Source organism: Nanorana parkeri, unplaced genomic scaffold, assembly GCF_000935625.1.
Source record: "Nanorana parkeri isolate BGI_ZX_2015 unplaced genomic scaffold, ASM93562v1 scaffold535, whole genome shotgun sequence".
NCBI classification, from domain to species: Eukaryota; Metazoa; Chordata; class Amphibia; order Anura; family Dicroglossidae; genus Nanorana; species Nanorana parkeri.
The window spans coordinates 715,123-739,783 of NW_017306803.1; the positions used below are offsets into that span (position 1 = coordinate 715,123).

Genomic DNA, 24,661 nt, shown 5'->3' on the forward strand with positions numbered 1-24,661 from the left:
GAAACACGGACCCAAAACAAGCATGCAAAACAGGAAAGAAAGTGAATCTGCACATTTTTTTCAAGTCAGTACTGAAGCTATCGGATCAGAATGGCAGCCAGGGAGCTAGCGTTGTCAAAGGGAAAGGTCAGCAATAGTAGTGTGCTACTTTTCCTCAAGGAAAATGACATTGTTTTTCTGGAAAGAACAACTCTAGGAATTTTTTTTTATTAACCCTTACTGTGGGGCCATCTCCGCTCTGCAAGGGTTAATTGCTCGTTTTCGTCTCGGCCCTAAAATAAAAGTTATACCTCACCCGAACCTCGGGGGATGGCGGGCTGTCACAGTGCTCCCTGGGAGCCTCTTGCACTGCAACAATGGTATGTTCCTTGGCATCCTCATGTCTGATACACAGTGTATTGGATGTGATGACTCAAGGATCCTTACACCACTGCTGCGGAGGGGGAGAGTAGGGCTGCAACAACTAATCGACATAATCGATTATAATCGATTATTGAAAAAGTTGTCAACTTTTTCAATAATCGATTAATCGGCAGAGTGGCTGGAAGGACAAATCTAAGAGCAAGGGGCAGATCTTTCCAACACGAGTTGTTTTATCAGTTTCTATTTTATGTCGGGCCGGCCGAATACATTTTAAAATTCCATGTGAGCTGTTAATTTTAAATAAACTTAACTGCTTCATACTGCACCATGAAGGCTATTGTTTTTCATTCGATTCACCATCGAGACCAGGAGTAAAAACATCAGTTGTTCGTGAGGAAGAGGAGCCGGGGTCCTGCCGTGGACAGTTAGCTGGATCCGTTGCGGTGCTGTTAGCGAAGACACCTGCCGGTATCCGCTCTATTGTCGTGGGAATCCTGCACGCATCGGTGGGAGAGCTGGGGGACCATACCCACACCTCTGAGAGGGGCTTAATTTTCACACACCATCTGGTGAGTAACCATCGCTTGGGGGGCTGCAGAGCGGGCGAGGAAAAGCTGCTGAACATTTGTGTGCTTGCCGTTTTTTCTGCTATTTAAACATTTTTTTATATCAGGGATTGAGACTTTTTAAGGAGTTTTTTTCAATTCCTAAAACCTTTTTTCACTGGAAATTTTGTTCACTGAGTCTTATTTAGCAACTTAGCAATTTGTAATATCACCCATCACTGTGATTGTTATGATATATTAGTGTTTTTATTTCATTGATATCTTGTCACATTGTATCACTTAAGGAGCTTCATGCTTTAAAGGTTATTCTGTTAACACTGAATAGAATTCTGCCACACTATCACTTTAGCAACCTTATGCTTTAAATGGTATTTATTGAACACTGATTAGGTCCCTTTGAAGACCCTTCAGCTGTTTAAATACATTTTTTTCACTGTGAATATTATGGTTTTCACCTAATTAAATATCACATGTTCTAATTTTATTTTTAGGTTTCACCATATGGGATTTAGCTGTAATATTAATTCGTATTTAGTTTACTTAAATACCTATAGCGCTGTGATAACACTCACCAATCAAATCTAAGAGCAAGCCAGCTCAGAGGATCAGGTGAGTATAACTTTTATTTTAGACCTTAGACTAAAACGAGCAGTTAACTCTTATTTCTAACACTGCCATGTGATATGGTTATTCAGAAGTTTACTTCAGTGGAATAAATATTGGACTGGATTCACATACACTGTTATATGGGGTGATTCCTTCACGTCTCTCTTTTTTGTTTGAATTGTTTATTCATAGTAGTGTGTTGGCTGCCAATACTCTTGTTGAGATTAGGTTTTGACACTAATTATTGAGGTTTTGATTATTGAGGGATATTTTCATTAAAATGTTCTGACATGTACTGTGTATGATTTACATACACTTTAAACGTATTAAATGGCGATAGTGCCATAAAAGGTCCTTGTCCAGGAACTTTCTATTATAGTGTGACAATGTTCTGTCCCTATTTCCCAATTGTGCTGCTGTGTTGTCACCCTGTTGCATGGAGTAACCATGACCATCTCAACATACAGGTGGTATATCACCCAAGGGACCTGGGAACATCTTGAAATCCTCCATAAAACCTTAGCCTGGCAATTGGAAGTCTTCCCTGACCTATTTAGCTTGGCTTCCCTATGAAGCTTACAGAATGATGCAATTTTAAAATGAATGGGTTTTAAATTATGCTCATCACTGCATTTAGTAGTCCTGGATACAAAAAAAAATCTAATTTAGCACAGTCTGGCTCCAAAACTCCCATGGCACGGTTAAAAACGGTCAGTAAACAGTAACCATCTCATGAAGCAGGGTGTACCACATACTACCCATTAGTACAATACAGATGGGCAACTAATACTTTATTTTGTACCCTGCAGCATAATCGTAAAGATATGTAGAATAAAACTTGCACAACAGTCCAGACTATAACAAAGTATGTATATTGCCCACTAACTCATAGAATATGTAAATGTTTTTTTCGTGGTTTTAAATATTTGGACATTGCCAACCCATGACTGTGATTGCATTATTCATTTAGCATTAAAAAATCTAATCTAAATAACAGCAGGAGAAACATGTCCTACAAATGAATTCACTGTTACCATCTCGAGGGAACAAAACATCTGCAGCAGAAAGGGAAAAAAAAAAATCACACACACATTCTGTCCCTCTAAGAAATTATGGAGCTGCTTAATTGCTGGTTTGCCGTATTGAAATGCGCACATACAGTAACTGAACAGATGGCTTCACAATCCAGAAATGGGTTACTAAGCAACTCTTGATATCATATAATTGATATAACTTTATCAAGGTAGCTTTGAATAAAGTCCCTTAGCACAAAACCATTTGTATAAATTAAATATAATATTTTTTATTCCAGAATTAAGTGTAGTCTACATATACCGTGTTTCCCCGAAAATAAGACACCGTCTTATATTTTTTGTGGCTCAAAAAAACACACTAGGTCTTATTTTCGGGGTAGGTCTTATTTTTTTTTTTTTTTTTATGTATAACAATCCAAAGTTAATGCAAATCTAAATTAAATAATCCAAAATGGCAAAGTTAAGAATAGATTGATCAGGGCAATCTGGGGTGCCATACCTTTCCAAGCACGCTTTCACTATCGATTCCTCACAGGCAGAGTGCATTTGGTATCACTCCGCCTGTGACAGGAGCTGGCGCTATAGAGGAGGCATCGGCTTATGCGGCTCTGCTGCCTGCGCTGCCACCGTGCTTCCTCTAGAGATGGCACCGCTGATTCTCTCCCGTGGCTCTTCAAGTTCACACTTATGCCACCACCGACCCTGGGAATGGTCACAACTAAGTCTTATTTTCAGGGTAGGTCTTATATTTTAGCAGTTCCCAAAAATGGTACTAGGTCTAAAATTTCGGGGTAGGTCTTATTTTCGGGGAAGCAGGGTAGTATATATCGCCTCAAACCAAACTATCCCAAAGTAGGATACCTTTGTAAGGCATTTATAAAACCTGCTGGCAAAAGCCATTGCATTGTCTGATTTGGTTTTTTTTTAAATGATTTGATTCAGGGGTTATGATTTTGGTGCTGTTTTTTTCAGCAGATATTTAGGTGCAGTGTATACTAACACCAAAGCCTTAAAGCCTATCTTTGTGAAAAAGAAAAACCTCCCCTTGCGGTGGGGGGGGGGGGGGGGTGGGAACACTGAAAGGCCGATAGACTTGAGTACGCCAAGCCAGAGTGGAGGGGGAAGAGGTGAGTGAGGATCGCGTAAGTAAATCTGCTTTAAAGCATCTCCTAGACATAAATGAGCAGACAACCCTTGGAGTCTGGGGGTAGCCCCACTGCAAGGTGAAGTGGATTGCCCGGAGATATGACACTTTCAACATAATGATCACCTCTATTATCAGGGCTTGAAAAATTTGATAGTGTCTCACCAGTCAGTCAAAAATTTCACCAGTCAGCATGACCGGACTATAGCCTTGCAATTTATGTTAAAAAAGTTTGGGGACAGATAGAGCTTTCTTTTGGAGGTATATAATCACCACGGGGGTATTTTTTTTTACTATACAATTTAAAAAGTACCATAAATGTAAAAAAAAACAAAAAAAAGTTTCCCTACATTATGTTATAAAACATTTATTCTTACCCATATTTTTAGTAAAACATAAAAGTCAGGGTCACGTCGGGTAAATAGACACCAAACATGTCAAGCCTTAAATTGCGTGCTCCCGCAAAAAACGCCTATAGGTGACGATTAAAACGCTTTTACTGTTCATCAGTTTAGTGTTATCAGTGATTAAAGGAGAAATATGGGGTTAGGGATTTTCCACATAGTTTTCCTTAGGGTAACGGCAGGACACAAACTAGCGTCCTCCCATTACCCTAAGCTCAGTATATAGAGAGCTGCTGCTCGCGGTATACTGAGATGCCGCAGCTGAAGCAGATCCTGACAATTATGTCTGGATCCGCCCAGCTGCGTGAGTGACAGCTGGCTCTGCCTATCTAGAGGCAGAGCCAGCTGTATCTGCCCCCTCCCCGTCCGTTCCGCCAGTCAGCGCTGGCGGATTGGAGTGGGGAGGGGGGAATCCAGCCCCTCCCCTGTCACGGCTCTGTGCCGTGACAGGATCGAGAAGTGAGCGAACACCGGTATGTGTTCGCTCACTTCGCGATCTACTGAGCCGACCTGTGACAGTCTCATTGTCACAGGTCGGCTAGAACTATGAGGTGAGTGAAAAGCACTCACCTCATAGTTCTCCTTTAAGCTGGGTTCCCACCTAGGCGTTCGAAATATGCGTGTATGACGCGCGTTTTGCGGTGCATGTTTTAACCGCGATTTGCAGCCCACAAAACGTGCGTTTGACGAGGGCTATCCGGCTGTATCCTAATGGATACGCGCGGAAATACGCCCCAAAGAAGCTCCTGTACTTCTTTGGGCATAGGGCGTTTTTCAGCACATTCCGACACGCTGAAATACGCCCAAGTGAGAACCATGCCCATAGGAAATAATGGGATTTCACTCGCAGTGCTTTTTACAGCGCGTCGATCAGCGCTGTAAAACGCCCATGTGTGAACGCGGCCTTAATGGCTCTAAAATGATTGCTCTCACTCCGTTTGCAGGGATATGCAACATGTGCGGCTGGAGGCGCACCTGACGCATATATGCGTGTGTATTAGGGGGGCGCGGACTTAAAAAAAATGTTAAAAAAATAAATGCTTCTTTCTTTATGAATTTCATTTTTTTACTACTTTTTTTTTTTACATACAACTTTATTGCTATTACATGGCGGGCTAAGAAGCCCCCTAAGGGATAGCCAATTTACATGACAGGTCCTCTTTAGGGAGACATCAGGGGTCTCCAAGACCCCTAATGCCACCTAGGGACCTCCAGAGAAGCTGATGAAGCCGAGATCGGCTTCATCAGCTTCTCTAGCTGGAGAGTAAAACTGAATGCAGGAAGTGATGTAACATACATCACTTCCTGCATTCGGGGACTGAGAGGAGATCAAAGGGAGTTTGTGTACTGAACTCCCTTTGATCTCCTGTCACAGAGCCGTGCCGGTCCCGGCCGCATCGGGCACAGCGGATCTCGGGACCGGCAACGGCAGTGACAGCTTCTGATACAAGCGATCGAGCGTCTCTCGAGACGCCCGATCTTGAATGTAAAGCTCCCGGCCGGCCGTGTCATTACAACGGCCGGCCGGGAAGCTGCTCGTCGGGCTCCACTGTCTGCTCGTCACAGACGAGCAGACGAGTGGATTTTTCGAGCCCTGTCTATTATCATCATGACAGTTTAAACTTCACCCAAGATTACTATGAGTGCTAGGTTAATTAAGCCTACCTCGTTACCTTTAGTGTTTAGTGTAAGGTCAGGGTTTAGGGTTACACTGATAGACTAGTGAGTACCTATTCCTTTTTAAAGCGTTAAACATTTTTCAAGCCTGAAAAAGTGTAAAATGTGGTAAATGTGATATGTGGCAAAATATATTTCTGCCTAAAATTTGTGTGCTAAGCTTTCTGGCTCCAACTCTTCCAAAGCAAAAAAACAACCAAGCTAGTTCTTAGAAGCCGGAAAACTTAAATACTATTCACCTGTATGTATTTAGGAGGCAGGTTACTGTCAATTGGAAGGAAACCAGAGACATCATTGAAGCATGTCTTCGCTGAATATACATTTCACATGGCCAATATCTTGATGATAAATTTGAATGCAATGGACACCATCGAAAGCTTACATGCATACAATCTTTGTTTCAAATCGATTGTAGTACTATGGCCTTCACAATATGTAAAAAAAAAGTTGGATTGAAAGTTCTGAAAACTATCCCAAGAGATTGGGGGCTCAATTCACCATGAGATAAATACCATATGAAGTTTTGCAGTAAAATAAGTATACAATTCACTAAAATCTATTAGTTATTTATTAAATTAGATATTGCGTTAAGCATGCAGTATTTATCTCATCATTTAGGCTTAATTTTTTCACCTTTTTCTTTTTTGGTAATTTCCAGTGAAAAAAAGACAAATAGGTGCAATCAATTGCACCCATTAAATTAGAAACCAGCTAAGGTGTAAAATATATTCCAGCAATGTGTTTTGGAATACTTACATTGCCTCATATTGGTGGTTATGAACACTTACACACTACCACAGGCTAACAGACTGCAAATACCAACTGACACAGCCATATGATAATTACCCCATACTTTTTTTTGGGACCTGAACTATTTTTTTTACTTGCAATATTTATTTATTTATTTATTTATTTTTACAGTTTTTGCTTATTTATCTTGCATTTTTTTCTTTTTTTAAATAAATTGACCATTTTCTTATCACATGTGATATCTCACCTAAAAAGGGCACGTGACTATATTATCTCATGCGGTAATGTTCAGTGAATTGAGCCCTGGATGTTTGGTTTTGTTCAGATCATCCTATAAGCTATGCCTCCACAAGATACCATATACCATGCTATGAACTATGAATGCAAGGATACTAGTATCGGTAACGGCACCGAGTATTTGGGCACCCAAATGCTCCGATACCTTCCCTGATACCGGAACTTCTGGTCAGAGGGAGCATGGAGCCGCCTTCCCGGCCAATCAGGAAGCCAGCCGCTGGGTAAATGACTCGCCGGGAAGCCGACTCCATTCTGTTTGGCCAGCTCATGGCGGATGGGAAGCCAGCTTTGCAGCCAATCAGAATGGAGCCGTGGAGTTCCATGCTAGCAGAAGAACTGGTAATGGCGAGTACCGAAATATAAATATCGGTATTTGTACTTGATACCGAAAACCCGGTATCGGTGCATCCCTACTATGAACAGAATGTGTTTAAAACAGAAATTAACTGCAAATCTTTGCAAAAGAAAAAAGAAGCCACAACCCAAAAAACAATCACCTCGTTGGTTAGAATCTCCTTTGACATGGCTCAGCTGTTTTGTTTTTTAAAGAATAGATGTTACAGAAAATAAAAAAAATATTACCATACTCCAAACTTGATTAATTCCCATGAGATGGGGCACACAGAATATTGATGCGCTGTATTTATTATGCAGCACAAACTGCAACGCATGTCTAACAAAAGAAGGAACTGAATTTGATTCCCGCAATGCAGATGCTTTATTCAGCTAATATTTTAGCTCATCTGACAGCTTAATTGTGAAATGTAATAGAAATGCAAATTAGCTGAAAAAACATTTTATATAAGCAGTCTTTAGGACCTGATGTTTATAGTACAAATATATGTGCAACAATATTTACATGTATACTATTTTGATAAAAGAGCAACATGATCTTATTAGGTAAACATCCCAATCCCACAAAAGACTAGTCATACCTGAGGAACAACTGGGGTATTATTGGTGACAGTCTTGGCATGCATTTTCTCACTGCAGATATCTATAATAACCTCAATATACAGCAAGGTATGTCTGTCTGGGTCTCACACATCGCACTGGGTATAATTTGTATAGTTATACAGGTGTTTTTCTCTGGAGTGGTTCTAGGATTATTTAATTACAGGGAGCAGTCATATCCCAGGCAGAACAATGTAAAGGATATAAGCCCTAGAACGAAAATGTCATATATTTCAGCTTACCAGATCTTAGAAGCAGTAAATGCAATCGTTTTTATTTTTCAGGCACAGAACATTGTCAGCAAGTACAGAAAATACTTTTTGATCTTGCCTAAAATACAGTGTTCTTGTCATTTCATCAGAGCTGAACAGAAATGAGAACAATCTTATCTTTTTTTTGTAAACTACTAATCTCTCAATCCCCCCACATAATGGAGACAAATAAATGCAGACATTTAGAAGCCTGGGTGAGAAACCATGGCTCTCTCCATAGATGCAATGAGGGGTGATCGTAGCCACCAAGTGACAGAAACGGTTAAATTCACAGAATCTAAAAGGTAAAAATAGAGGAAAAACATGAGAAGAGAAAACTAATGCAGGCACCCCATCTAAGGACTGGTAAAATACAGCCTGGATTCCAAATTGATTTTACGGACAAAGTACCACTGGCAAACATTTTCAGTCTAAAAGTACCTATTGAATCAATCAGGTTAAAATCCTTTGCATGGTATGAACTATGAATACATCCTTGAAAAGTGTTTGGTAGAGGTTAGTCCACTAGCTAAAGTAGCTGTCAAGAGGATCAGTGTTTGATTAAAGCCATCTAGGACTTTGGGCTGTAGTAAAGCCATGCACCTCAAATCTAAATGCATCATTAATTGTGCCAATTGTGATCAATTCTTTAAAAAAAATCAATCAATTATTTTACAATGCATGAAAAAAATTAGGGATGCACCAATACCGAGTATTTGGGCAAGTACTCCATGCTGTTTGGGCCGGATCGATGCTGAATGGCCGGGTAGCCAGCTTCGCAGCCAATCAGCATGAAGCGGGGTTCCTGGCCAATCGGGAAGCTGGGAGGTGAATCAATACCAGTCGCCCGGCTTCTTGATTGGCCCGGGGGAAGATTGCTCCATGCTGATTGGCTGGGAAGCCAGCTTCCCAGCCAATCAGCATGGAGCCGGCTTCCCCGCCAATCAGGAAGCCGGCAGGTGGGTCATTACTTGCTGCCTGGTTTACTGATTGTCCGGGAAGTCGGCTCGATGCTGATTGGCTGGGAAGCCAATTTCCTGGTCAATCACAAACGAGCCGGCCAAACAACATGGAGCCGGCTTCCCGGGAGATCAGAAAGCAGGTGGCACGTCATTATTCGTTGCCCGCCTTCCTGATTGCCCGGGAAGCCGGCTCCATGCCAGCGGAAGCAGCGGTAACGGTACTCGATATCGGCGAGTAGCGAAAGCAAAATATTGGTACTCTTACTCGATACCGAAAAATCGGTGTCGGTGCATCCCTAAAAGAAATATATACACAAAAGAATACTTTTCATGACTTTCAAACCAACTTTCTTCTAATATTGTGAAGGCCATACTGCTACCACAGATTGGAAAGAGAAAGGCTTGCATACCACTGAATCTTTTCCTGCAGCTACTGCTCAGCTTTATGATCCAATACAGAACATCCTAACATCATCACATCACTGGACCTGCTCACTACCCATACATGGTCTCTCAGATAAAATATATTCTTTATACTGCATTTATGTAGCCATTAGTAGATATTCAACAGTTGATCTTGAATTCTGTTGCCACTTGCTGGGTATTAAACATGTAATCAGTGATGCTGTATTGACTAAACATGCATACCTATTTGATCAACAACATTGTCCTCACTCCTCTGCCAGTTCGGAGTCGACTTTCCACCACCCAACAAATCGGTCTGGGTGTTTTGCCTGTCGATGGAAGCTGGTGATCTACGACCAACTCCAAACCTGTCATAAGAGAAGATATGTAAAGTTACAGACAAAATATAGGCAGTTGTTTTTATTTCAAAGTCTATACACCTATCGGCCTATGTTGACAGGATAGATTTGCTTCAAGCAGGTTTTGCAATCCCATACAAGTTTATAGAAATACAAAACTTGCTTAAATAAGAACTCTGGGCAGTTACAAAATGAACCCTTGCTGTGGGGCTACCCCCACACTGCAACCCTTGCAGTGTGGAGGTGTAATGACCCACGGGTTCCTGGCTCCTCCCGACTGCGTTCCAGGCTGGAGCGCATCGGCCGCGGTGACCACCGCACTCCTCCTCCCCCTTGACGGAAGTACTATGCGTTCCAAGCTGGAACGCGGAAGTAGCCCACGGCCGCGTGACGTCACGGCCGCGGGCTATTTAAACCTGTCAAAGATGCTGTGGGGTGTTCAATGATTGGGATCATAGCCCAAACACCCCAGGAACCTCACCAACCATCAGCCTCGAACCTCTCTACACGGATCCTCAGAGCTCCCCTGCAACCAGCCGCCACTGGACTCCTCTTGCATGCAGATGATCGCTCATACCACCAAACCGCAAGTATCTGCTATTTGAACTCACCAATTGACTTGGCTCATATACGCTGCCCTCTGGTGGAGACTTTGGGTATCACCTGCCTGCTTTGCCATACTTAAGCTATATATGCTGTGTGAAGGGGATTGCTTCTGATATCCGTCATAGATACTGTATCACGATAGGATTGCCAAGATTAGGCGTATAAATTAATAATCACTAAACTACTTCTCCTGTTACTGCCGACTATTACTAGCGGTCCATGATGACTAAATCCCCAACTCTCCGTTTATGATTGAGAGAGCCGCCGGGGATTCTAGCCTGACCACCGCACTAGAGACACTGTTGGAACCGCAGCTGTGATCCACCTTACACTTCCAAAGCCGGGCCCTGACAGGAGGTAGCCCCACAGCAAAATAACCCTTGCTGTGGGGCTACCCCCACCCTGCAAGAGTTGACTGCTTGGTTCTCTCCAAGGCCTAAAATAAAGAAGTTCTACTCACCGGAGCCTTGATCCTGCGGCAGAGACCACTCACCTCTCTCCATCGGTGATAAAATGTCTCTCAGCGTCCTCGCGTCTAATGCACTGTATTAGGCGTGATTCCTCATGGATCCTTAGACCACTGGCGGAGACCTGTCTTGCATTCAGGGAGGATCGAGGATCGGGTGAGTAATTTATTTTATACCATATCAAAAAACGAGCAGTTAGCTCTTGAATGGCAGGGGTGGCCCCACTGCAAGAGTTAATTTTGTAACTTCCCAGTTCTTAAAGCAAGTCAAAAAGTGGTCAACTACAAGTCAAATGCACCGGTTATTGAATTCTGAATGATCTCAGAAGCACTTCAAACTGATGCGCTTGCGGGAGTCCCGTCGGCGATCCAGTGACGTCACCAGACTCCTCCCCCCTTTCCCAAGTGGCTCCGTCGGCTAACGAAGGGAAGGTGGGAGGAGTCCGGTGACGGCTAACGGAGGGAAGGGGAGGAGTCCAATGACGTTGATGTCCGTGACGTAACCGGACTCCTCCCCCCTTCGTTAGCTGACAGAGCCACTTGGGCCTGTGAGTTTGCCCAAGAAACATTCTGCATGAGCACCAGCCAAGGCATTGGCCTATAAACATACAGCAATGAAGTAATAAAATGAACAAGGATCACACTAATCCAGCACGTTATTATTCTGAGTTGCCCCACTCAAGCGGCGGCCATATTGAGTGGGGCACGTGAGATTAATAACGTGCTGGATTAGTGTGATCCTAGTTCATTTTATAACTTCATTGCTGTGCTGTATGTGCACAGGCCAATGTAGTTGGATCTGTATGTGCGTTATAATTAATCGAAATTAATCGATTAAAAATGTTTTCAATTAATCGAACACAAAAATTTTAATCATTACCAGCCCTAGTTAAATCACATAGCAGTTTCTTAGGTCTATTAGCAACGCTTAGTGAGAAATCTCCTTTAAAGTTTACACAGATTGCGAGAGTTACAGGGCAGTCTGGCGCTCCTAGTTTAGTTCTGAACTTATCTGATAATAGGAAGGAGGCAATATAATGGGTAGGAACACTCCAAAACTTCAAGGTGGATATGAATAGAGTCTGGGGACTAAAGCCACTGGAGCATCCAAAATATACTCTGTATGTAATACAGTAGTCGATTCAGTTCATTGGACAATTTTGTATTGACTAACCTTTTAAGGTAAAATCAACCACAAATCACATTAGTACTTCCACTTCCAAAATAAAAATACTTTTGTACATATATATATTGCACACTCCAACCAACAGTTTTGCAGATAAGCTATGGGAAGAGCAGGACTGAGCTACGAAGAGACAGGCAGATATTGTGGTTAAATAGGACATCATATTGTCTTTCTAAGAATGCTGAGTCATCCCACTTGCCATGACCACAGGATCCATTGGAAAAGGCAATGAATGCTGTGGATAAAAAAAAAAAAAAGTCTACACACCCCTGTATAGATATATAAAAAAAAAATCAGCCCAAGATATATCACTTCAGAATTTTTCCACCTTTAATGTGGCCTATAATCCATGCATTCCAACTAAAAACAAACTGAAATCTTCAAAGGGGGAAAAATAAAAATGGACATTTTACAATAACATGGTGGCCCATGGTTGCCTAAATATGCACACCCTTAAAATTATTTGTGTTGAAGCACCTTTTGATTTTATGACAGCATTCAGTCTTTTAAATAAGGAGTCCATCAGTATGGCATATTTTGCTTTTGGAAATCTTTGCCCACTCTTGCTTGCAAAAGCGTTCTATATCTGTCAGATTGTGAGGTCATCTCCGGTATCTTCACGTCACCCACAGATTTTTAATTGTATTCAGGTCTGGGCTTTGGCTGGGCCATTCTAAAACTTTGATCATCTCATGGGAAAAAAAAAACGATTCTTTTGTTGATTTGGAGGTATGCATTGGGCCGTTGTGCTGAAAGGTAGAATTCCTCTTCATCTTCAGCTTTTTAGCAGAGGCCTGAAGGTTTTGCGCCTAAATTGACTGATATTTGGAACTATTCATAAGTCACTCCCCACCTTGACTAAACCCCCAGTTCCAGCTGAAGAAAAACAGCCACAAAGTATAATGCTGCCACCACCATGCTTCACTGTGGGTATGGTTGTCTTTTGTTGATGCATAGTGTTGTTTCTGCGCCAAGCATACTTTTTAGAATTATGACCAAAAAGTGCAATCTTGGTCTCATCAGACCATAACACATTTTTCCACATGCTTTTGCCAGACTTGGTGTAGGTTTTTGCAAAATGTAGCCAGGCTGGGATGTTTTTCTTAGTAAGAAAAGGCTTCCAACTTGCCACCCTATCCCAGATACCAGGGATATGAAGAATACAGGAGATTGTTGACACATGTAGTACACAATCAGTACTTGCCAGACATTCCTGCAGCTCCTTCATTGTTGCTGTAGGCTTCTTGGCAGCCTCCTGGACCAGTTTTCTTGTTTTTTCATTTTGGAGGAACACCCAGCTCTTGGTAATGTCACTGATGTCCAATGTGGAAATGTCAGTATTGAGGAATTTTCCAGCATGATAGGAAATGTCTAAAGTTTAAATTTTGCTGTGTTAGAAGCCAGTCCAAATGATCCTCGAACTGGCTATATCATGGCAATATCACATATAACATAGGCATACAAGCAGCCTAAAGGTCAGTCTAAAGCTGGTCATACACACTAAACTGTGTGGATGGAGGAATCTTGCACCGGGCCAAGCTTCAGTATCTTGCTAGTTGGCCCCGTTGGCTTTCAAAATACCTGAACAATGCCTGCATCCAATCAGATTGTCCAGGTATTGCCCAGCGACACAGTTAAGCGTAGATGGAGGAATCTGTTGCACTTTTTTCCATCTGACCATAGGCTGATAGAAAAAAAAAGCTTTAGTGATGGAAAGATTGCAGGCCAACAATTTTAAAATGCTCCAATCTGTTTTGCCACATAGTTTAACTATAACACTACCAGTACCATAATATACTGTAATGATGGGTAGGCACATATTATTCCCATTTCTGATATTGTAAGGAGATAATCTGATTGGCTGTGGTAGCCCAACACAGATCATTACACTTTGCCATAGGTTGTACTAGTTTAGTAAAAACGAAGTTAATGACTGATGCAATCTGAAATGCCTACGGGCGTGTAAATCAGATCACTAATAATGTCCGTCACACTGGGCTTTCCAGAAAATGCCAATCTGTCACTCCATTCTTCAACGTGGAAAACAGTTAGATTACGGAGAGCTCAAAAAGCTGAACAATACTGTGTAGGAAACGAAGACAGAATCCTAATATGTCCACACATATTATAGACAATCCTGTATTTTGTTCAATTTCAATAAAGTTAATGCCTTCTGTCCATTCCTCCAGCCACAATTTTTTTACTGAACAGGCTATAAATGCCTGCTTTGTAAAATTCCAGCTGCCAAAGCAATCAACAGCAATGCTGGAGATTAACAGCACATTATTTTGTTTGAAGAAAACATACCATTATAACCAAAGACACAACACATTTCTTTGTCACACCTGTTTGGGTCCTGAGATGTGACACCGTGGCCACAGTCATTCATTACAAGGATGGCACACTGCTGTGATTACTTGCTCGGCTAAATTTATTCTTGATTCTAGACTATCAGACACACTGACCTCCATTTTTCTAATCGCTATGAAATGGAAAAAGAAGCCGGTCCCCAAATTTACAGCATGACTACCTAGGGAGACCATAATGTATACACAAAGGTAGTCTAGGCATTGAATAAAAGGGCAAGACAGCCTTGGGAATCAATTCAGGTGGGTGTGTTAGCCCAGCACAGCACAATGTTTAGGTGCAAAAGAACATTTTATCAAGCTACGGCTTGAAAAAAATAACATTGGACCTAAACTGGTCCATGTAATAGGCGAGTTCAAAACTTATATGAATCGATTTCTGAAGTGATTCATTCACTTTTTCCTTGTTTAAGTACTTTTGTAAGTAAAGGGTCTGTCTTTCGAAAACTGATATTTTACATTTTGGTAGATGGTGGAGTAAAAGTGGAATTAGAGCCAAAAATGTTTTTATCTAGTGTTGGACAAAGTAGGGACAGGTTTAGTCCTCAGTCAGATGTCCCTTACGTAGATTATCACATTTGGTGTCCCAGAGAAAAATAGGAAATGGGAGGAAATCCCACATTTGACAGTTGTCACTAGAACCGGGCATAATTATTAAATGTTGGATTTCCCCCAACAATCCTACTCTTTGACAGCGCAACTTACTAGGCAATAAAATTAAAAAAGAATCTCCCTAATGGAGACAAAGACTACAATAAAAACCTGATAAAGGTTCTAACTATTCTCCCTTCTACCCAGAACAAGAAAAAAAGTTTTGGATTAAGTTTCACTTTAAATCAAAGTTTGTTATAGGTCTTGAATGCTCCTTTGGTCAGATCCATGTGCTAAAAGATTCAAAATGCATCACCAGTTATTATGGGACTTTTGTCTCTACTCTCCATGTCAAATTTTGTTTTTCCTAAAAAGGAAAATGCCACACAAGGAGAGGTAACTTTACAACTTGAGGAGGCACACAGCCTGAAACTATGGCAGAGAGACCACTCAGCTATAGTCCTCAAGAACAATAAATATAAAATATAGGGGACAGTCCAGTCTGTTAGACTCTACCTATAACATGATAAAACTGCAGGGTAAATTGGCCCTTTAGGGCCTGTTCACATGAGTTTCAGGTCCTGATCAGGTCCGGATCTGCAGACGCGGTGCTACTGATGCAGTGCGTTTTGGCCGCGTTCCAGTAAAATAATTTTTTTTTGCTGGAGTGGGGCTGTTAGTATGTTAGCTGCAGTGCGTTTTTAGCGCGCTTTAGACGCGTTTGCGTTTCCTGACCGTACAAAATGTGACATGCAGCTGAACGGACTGCGCACATGAGAACTGTAGCCCATAAAACACATAGGGATACATTGGGATGCAGGAGCGTATGGATCAGGTAAGCACACAAAACGGACGTCGTGTGAACAGGCACTTAAAGTATAGTGACGCTTTGCAAGCCACATTTAACAACTCCGCACTATAGGTTTGTTATGTGTTCCCATTCACACAGCATACCTAAAAATAATCCAAAAATACTTCTTACCTTTCTACTTTGGAGCAGGACTGCAAGCTATTCTGAACATTTTCAGAGTGACATAGCGAGTGTCCCCTCATTAACATTCAATACAAAACATGAGCCTTGAGCTCTTTAGCTCTTTGTTATAACAGAAAGTGTTGAACTCTAGTTTAAAGCTGATAATGATAATCTGCTAGCACAGTACAGACCGGATTAATTATGGTTATCAATAACTCCTCACCCCTCTCCTTAACATTACATAGGGGGGAAGCTAGATTCAATTTCTAAAGTAAAAACCCTTAAAAAGGTAAGCATTTCTTGCAAGTTATGCAATATTACTGGGAACATTTAACAAGTGGTAGGTGTCATCCGAATTTGTCTGCAAAAGCAGAAATACACTTCATACTTAGTCCTATACTGTGGTGAGTATGTATTTCACCTACATTCACTGAGAAATTAAACAAGGCAGCTAAGTGTTTGCCATGGGCAGCTTTTCCTGTAACCACACAGTAAATGCAGTGGTGGTAATTATCGCACAGGCCTTGTAAACATACACATTTAAGTAGCCAATCCTACAAGCAATCAAGAAGGGAACTCCCAACAACTGAATGTATTGAGATGACCAAAGTTAAAAGCTGGGACCATTGTCAGTGGTGCTACAGCACATTTTCCATCAATGCATCAGTGTATGTGTTTAGTGTGTGAATATATATATCTATATATAGATATCTATATAAAAAATCAGGTAGTCCATAATCCCCATGCCATCACATTTCTGAAGGGAAATTAATACATGTCCCAAAAAGAATGTGTATCCCATAACGGTTACCGGTGCATCTGGGATTTTTTTTTAATGCTGCCTTGGGAGTTTTTAATGCTGCCTTGATATGCCCCATACAAAGCTGGTCCCAAATTTAGGGTCCAGAACAATGTAAATGCCACCTATGATGTTGTAATCTCTTGGTTTTGTCACTTGGTACCTTAAAAGCCCCATATCTATATACATTTTCTCTACTTAACATAAAAGTGTTAACTTAAAAATAGACCAGGTAGTCCATCAAGCTTGCACCACCATTTTTTCTTCTCTGAGTATACACATTAAGCATGAATTATAAGTTAACTTTTCATACCATATTTAAATGTTACACCCATATTAAGAGTGTAAAATAGAACATGGTCACAACCCCAGCCTCCCACCGTATTTATCTGAATTGCTGAATTGTTCTCTCTGCAGGCTGCGGTAATCTTCTGAATTTGGCGCACCATTCATGGCCAGATCCTGTCACAGGATCTGTGAGTGGAGAGACTACAATAGAGCTGCAGCTAACGATTATTTTCAAAATCGATTAGTTAGCCGATTATTAGGTTCGATTAATCGGTTAATCGGATACACAATAAAATAAAGTTTTAAAAAAGGCTCCAGTGATGGGACTACTAGTTTGTAGTGAGATTGTAGTCCATCACAGGAGCAAGCTTGGAGCGGTGGAAGTAAAAAAGAAAGATAGTGTGGTGTGCAATATAGTGAAATGGAAAGTGTAAAATTATACAGCAATGAATGCAGAATACCACCAGCTATAGAGGAATACAACAAATCCCAGCAATAGTACATAATAGCTGGAGGCATTCTGCATTGCGCTGTATAATGTACTATTACTGGGTTTTGTCGTCCTCTATAGCTGGTGGTATTCAGCATTGCACCACTGTATAATGTATTATTGCTGGGATTTGTAGTCCTCTATACAGCGCAATGCAGAATATCACCAGCTATAGAGGAGTACAACAAATCCCAGCAATAGTACATTATAGCGTGCAATGCAGAATATCACCAGCTATAGAAGAGTACAACAAATCCCAGCAATACATTATACATACAGTGTATAATGTATTGCTGGGATTTGTATTCCTATGTATAATATACAGCACAATGTACCATCAGCTATAGAGGAATACAAATCCCAGCAATACATTATAGAGTACCATGTGTGGGAAAGTGCATGCTTACCTGAGCAGTCTTCCAGCAACTTGCTTCTGAGATTGGGCCTGTCTATCGGCGGCTGTCATCACCCCACACCTGCTCCTCCTTACTACATCTCGCCGCGTCCCTGTGCCGATCGTGGATGTGGGTGGGCGGTGAGTGTGCGGTGTGTGGAGCATGGATAAGGGCGGGTCTGGCAGCGGCGAGCGTGAGGTGGGGAGGAGGTACGGCGCACAGCGTGTGGAGCTGTGAACAGGGCCAACTGATCGGAAGCCGATTAATCGATTATTGAAAAAGTTGACAACTTTTTCAATAATCGATTATAATCGATTATGTCGATTAGTTGTTGCAGCCCTAGACTACAAGTCCCATTTTTTTCTTTTATATGTCCATTATAAAATCAGATTGATAGCTTCACGTTTATATGACCACCAAAGTTCTCTTAAAATCCTTACATAATAAAACAAGAAGTGCAATTACCACTATGCTCGCAGCAATTTGCTTAGCTCAGAGATAGTGATTGTTTATCTGAAATGACTAAGTATACACAACATTTACGATTTTCTTTTATTCTCCTGGTTGTAGAGATAGGTGTGCGAATACTACAACCTTCCTTTTCTTTATTAGCCCAACTTGTATATTTACAATTTAAGGCGCTTGTTAGAGTGCTTGTTAGCAAGACGCTAAAGTTTATATCTCAACTCCCTAAGCTGATATGTAGTAGATGCTCAATGTGCCACTCCACATGGATGGTCCCTCTGCAACACTCCACACTCTAATCAGGCTTTCATGTCAGTCTGGGGAAATGCAGATTCCACACATATAAATATTGAAAAAAGATGAATAGGGTAAATTGCACAACAAGTGAGCCATTGTCAGCAACATAAAGGCTTCATGGGGTAATTAACTTCCTAGGGATCATTGGGTAAACTATTTCTTAGGTACATTTTCCTTAAAGGTAGAATTAAACCCTCATTGTGAAGAAATGCAGGCACTGTGCAACTGCACGTTCGCTTTAGTATCAAGTGGCCAGAAACTGGGTTTGACATGCAGGCGCTGTTGCTCCCACATTAACAGACACCAGGCAGTGTTGTCACCCTAGAACAAGTAATTACAGAGAAGGTTTTCCAGGTACAAATAAAATAAATAAGCAAAAGCAAAGTCCAAATGTACACCCATCACTCCAGAGTCCTCAAGAATTCCTTGGCCCTATGCCAACAGCTCCTGAGTAAGAAAAAGATAGCCCAGTTCCACTCAAATAGTGTAGCTGCACCAATATCACAATGGTAAGGAGAACCAAAACCGTGCAAAACAAAAGAACATAGCATTGGACTTTCGGAACCGGTAGTAGATCGTGTGCTCTGTCCCAAAGCCGGGAGGAACAAAATGGCAGGTTTCTTGCTTCCAGACCCCCTGTAGTTTAGTTGGACTGTGGCTTGTTACTAGCCTGACCGTTGGCCACAGGAGGTCATTACATCCTCCAGAGGTTGTTACAAGCTCAATCTGCTCCCATAGAATGTGAGTGCAACCACTGTCTTTCAACCATTAAGCCCTCGCAACGAGACCTTCCAGAGGTGCTGCAGAGTGTGCTCCGGTAGGCAGGCCATTTACTTGAATAGGCTGCCTACAGCAGCTAAAATTGCACTAAACGAAGTGAGTGCACTTAGAATTAAAACATTTTTTTTTTAAACACCCAAAAAAACCAAAAACAGGTAACCAAGCAATGTGGTGGGAAACTAAGCACATGCGATGGGTATGTGCATGGGGGATAATAGCAGTGCATCGCACCTAACATTACAACATATGATGCATGTGGCATTGTAAGAGCTCCCGCATCTCATATATGTGAATGCAAACTAAAGTTGTTTAACATTATGCAACACATCATTTCAGTGTAAACAGTTTTTGATTTTGGATATATGTATATTGTTGGTGCTTATTAGATTATCAAATGGACTCATGGAAAAGAAAATTGTTCATTTACAATAACTTTACATCTAACAATCCATAATTTATAGGAAATAAAATTGCTGAAATATATATATCAAAAAGTATTCCCTTTGAAAATGGTGTATTTTGTAACCAGTTTTGACATTAAAGGTCTTTTAGATCTTAATCAAAATAACTCTGGCAAGTTTTATTGTTCTACCTTTCAATTTGCAGTTTTTGTCAGTTTTAATATTTTTTTCAGACAACAATAAACACATTTTTGTTTTTAAAAAAATGCAGTAATGCAGTAATGTGCAAAAGCAAAATTCAGCTATCTATGATTATGAATTTATTAAAGAAATCAATTGCTAAAAACCGGATTAACAACCCCACAGCAACTGAAGCTACTGATGTCAGCTCTGTAAAGACAATGTAAAGAACATTTATGCAACGCACATGTCTCAGTTTTTGCCAACATGCATGTAAATGACTGTAATAAGTACATTTACAATATGATGCACCAAGATGAAGTGCAGTAAGCTGTAGATTGAATTTGAAATGCAGAGAAAGATCAATGTAATATGAAATGAAACAATTACAAAATTATACTGAACACCCTTGTAATCTCAGAACATCTCTGCCTCTAATTGTGTTCCCCTGTAGAGGAAGATGGATCAAAAATAAAGCTAATCAGAAGAGTCAGCATATATTTTAGGCAAATACTTCAACAACCCATTTGGTGATATAAAATATAACCACAAAAGCCAGAACCAAAATTGGTTTGTAATACTAATATTAATCTAGAAGACAAAATAATTTAGCAAAGCAAACTGCCAATTTACTTTTAGTCAGTCTAGTAGGGTAAAAAAATATATTTACTGGTCCCTGCAAAGGCAGTCAGATTATTTCCTTTGATCAAACACTGCAATGCTGAATCCAACTTATACCTAGAGATGCCATTTCTGGTAAGAACAGCACCTAATACTCACTAACACTTACTGCGGGATATCATAATCTCACCTGACAAGGAATTCCATACTCTGACAACCCAAACAGTGAAGAACAAATCCATTTAAGTGGGGATTAACAAGTTGCTGTTCCCATCACAGGCATATTCCCAAGGTTGAAGGGCTCAATAGAAAGGCTCAAACAAAACAGATATTGCACATCCAGGAACAGAAGTATAAAACTACTCGGAAATATTTAGAAGGCAACCAAAGCCTACAAATTCCAGATGTTTGTGGTGCAACATGGAGCAAAGACATACCCTTCTGGCATGGATTTCTGCCTGCGCTGGGAGCCTCCACTGGAGCCGGTATCACTGGAGGTGGAAAGACTGCTGGGAGAGCTACGACTTTGCTGAGATCGTCCAAGAGCCACAGATGACACAGAGACATAAATCTCTGAACTGGGAGACAGCCTTTTTTAAACCAAAGACAGATTTATTGCACACAGTATAACAGAGTTTTCCTAGCTACAAAGATAAAGAAGCAACTATCAATGGAACAAAATGAAAGTATGAAACACATGCAGTCAGGAAAATGATTCAGAATGAAAAATGCAGTAACATTTACAAATAAAGCCAAGACCAAATAAAATTCACAAACACATGCTGGCAATTTATGAACACAGGAACCTCCTGCTAAAATCTGACCATTGTGCCAAGCTCACCAGATTACATTATGTGGCAAAACTAAAACTTTAGTGCAAGCTGATTAAGGCTGTTCAGCTGTGGCACATTAAAAGTAAACTGAAATCAGCAGGGTTTGGCAGAAATGAATGATCTAAAATGCAGTAAGTTACAGTTGTCAAGTGCTATATTGTCTTATGGCTCTTTAACCAAGTATGGTCCTTTAATATCATAGCTGGCCTTAGTCACCAATAGGGAGGCTTGCATGTTGACATGGAGCATGACAAAGTTCAATTGTACTGGAAAATTTGATAATTGTCTATAACTTCAGCTGCCTATATTTCACTGAACCTGAAATTTTTTTTTAACATAGGGTTTTCACATAAAGTAATCTCTGCCTATGCATTTTTCACCATATGTGCAGTGTAAAATAGGATATGGTTTGCTTTAAAGCACCTTGATAAGAGTTTCTTTCATGTGCTGCACATCACAGCTGAGTAGGTTTTAACAAAAAAAAAAAAAACAAAAGCACTTTCCGCACTGCAATGGAAGTTCGCCACACTCATAAATAAGCTATACCTGAATTTAGAAGAAAAAGTAATCATGTAAAGATTTGCCAGTGTTGGGTAGCAGGCTTGCACGTTACAGGTGCTTTCCCATTGCACGTTAGCAATGTTACAGAGGTATTAAATTACATGTTTCATGATCTCAACCCTGCATTTTAAGTTATTAACCTATTTTATGACACTGGACATTACCTTGAAAGGCAGCCATACACAACCAGATATTTTTAGCGATGTGACAAAAGATTATGAGCACTTGTGAGCCTCAGAATTGTTTGGCATCACACTCAGAGATTTTCCTGCATGTCCTAAAACCCCTATGGAGATCCCAAATTGCAGCAGACAACCCATGTTATTGGAGAGAGATATGCCTGGGTATAGGAGCATATGCAAAACATAATTGTGTTTTATTATCTTACCTTTTGTTCTCCAGAGGACGTCCATCACTGGAAATACTCCGTGGAATGTTTGCAGAGCGTTCGGGTGTCTGTATTTTCGAATCGCCTTTAATAGAGGAGACCCTTGATGATACAGGGCTCTGCAGCTGAGAAGGAACTTGTCGCAGCCCAGCAGCCTCCCCCTTGGCTGCATTTCTTTGCCACTTGTTGTTGTTCCTGAAAGGGAATTTTAACTCATATGGGATCCCCTCTGTTACTTTGTATTCCACTGTTGGCATGCGGTACGTCTCTGTGCAACCTCTAGTTTAAAAAACAAATAAAAAAAGTTGTCAACACATGGATTCAAAGTAAAATCAGCTATTTGTTGTTACCTTCAATATACAGTAAAAGATATGCCTTCAAAGACATTCAAATATAACAAGTAGTGATGTACCAATACCGATTTTCAGTATCGAGTACCGATATTTTTTTTGTGGTACTCGCCAATACAGAAAACCGATAGCGGAAGTCCCATTAAGGAAGCCAGGCAGCGTGTAATGACTCGCCACTTGGCTTCCCGATTAGCAGGGAAACAGTCTCCATGCTCCCTCGTCACCTGGTGATGAGGGAGCATGGAGTCGGCTTCCCGGCCAATCAGGTAGCCGGGCAGCGAGTAATGACTCGCTGCCCGATACCAGAAGTATCGGGCCTAGGCATCGGGGTATTTGGGTGAGTACGAGTACTTGCCCAAATACTCAGCATCGATACTAGTATCGGTGCATCCCTAATAACAAGCACAGGCTAGTCGCACCAAGCATAAAACACAACATTCAAAACAACCCACACTTAATAAAGTTCAACATCTTAAAAGGAACCTGTCATGAAAGAATAAAGGGAGCTACCATCTCTGATTCATTTTTAAAGGTGCATGATCTGTATGACTGTCATTTTCATCTCCTAGAATATCTGATATGTGCATTATTTTTCCAGGCCAGTCACCAAGTAGTAAATCAAGGATAAGAATTGACAGTCCTGGATCCTGCATCTTCCATAAAACCAGCAATGGTAGCTCGCATATTTTGAATTTGACAGATCCTCTTCAAAGTACATATGCAGTTCAAACATTTACAATATATTTCTGTAATACGTGCATGAAAATACCTGGGGATTCTGCCACAAAGCCACAGCGCTCCTAACTTCCTGTGCACTGTGGCATTAAATTCCCCAAGCAGTGTTCTCTCCTTTAACTCAAGAACATTCACCTAAGGTTGATTGAGGCGGGGTGTAGGTGTTCTGTATTCCAGAAAAGTAGAACTGGGCTGCACTGACAACACTGCTTGCAAACATAATGCAGCAGAGGCATAGTGTTGTTTAAGCTCAAAAGAAATTTAGGAGCCCACAGGATTTCTGCCAGCTTAACGGGTATGTTTCTGCATTTGCAGCTTTTTTTTAAAGAGAAAGAACAAAGAAAAGTTTTGCAGAGATGTATTGCATGTTTTCTTTTAATTTTACCCATACGCATACTCTATATAAAAATAAAAATTAGACTTCTTTTCTTATATACACAAGTGTATAACCTAACAGGTCTTCAGAAGAATGTGGTTGGTAACCACTGTTCTTAACCCCTTAAGGACAAAGGCCTTTTTAAAAAAAATGTGTTTACATATTATAATCCACATTTTAGGCCTGAAAATTACTTAAAACCCCCAAACATTATATATTTTCTGAAAGCCATTATATATTTTCTGGAATAAAATGGTGGCAGTTGCAAATTTTTATGTTGCATGACATTTAGAGAAAAATATAAAAGATGAGGTTACAATGAGTAAATAGATACCAAACATGCCCAGGTTAAAAATTGTGTGTTTCCTTAAAACTGCGACAGAATTCAGTACCCCAAAAAGTCCATAGACGCTTTAAAAGCCCCCACAGGTCATCAGTTCAGAGATACGTGTAATATTGGCCCTAGAATTATTGCTCTCTGTCTGGCGTGTGCGGTGATACCCAACATGTGTAGCGCAATCGTCGTTTCCTACATAGGCACACCCAACGCGTGTGTATGTGACAACGCGCATGCCCGCGGGGGACTTTAAACATTTCAAAAATATATATTTTTACATTTAATTTAATATTTTTTTAAAACTTTACTACAGTAGAATCGCTTCTACTGTAACTGCTTTACAGTAGAAGCGATTCTACTGTAGTAAAGTTTTTAAAAAAAACTACAAGCTCTACAAAACTGAAC

General features: G+C 40.7%; 1 protein-coding gene across 4 annotated transcripts in view; it reads right to left on the bottom strand.

Moving 5' to 3' along the window:
• The window catches only part of SIPA1L1 (signal induced proliferation associated 1 like 1), a 148,865-nt gene that overhangs the window by 23,748 nt on the left and 100,456 nt on the right, over positions 1–24,661 (bottom strand). For all 4 annotated transcript variants that reach the window (XM_018561638.1, XM_018561637.1, XM_018561636.1 and 1 more), the window contains exons 10-12: positions 22,459–22,737; positions 21,114–21,266; positions 9,657–9,781 (exon numbers count right to left, since the gene is read on the bottom strand). In XM_018561638.1, coding sequence (XP_018417140.1) covers positions 9,657–9,781; positions 21,114–21,266; positions 22,459–22,737 — 557 coding nt within the window. The remainder of the gene's footprint in view (positions 1–9,656; positions 9,782–21,113; positions 21,267–22,458; positions 22,738–24,661) is intronic.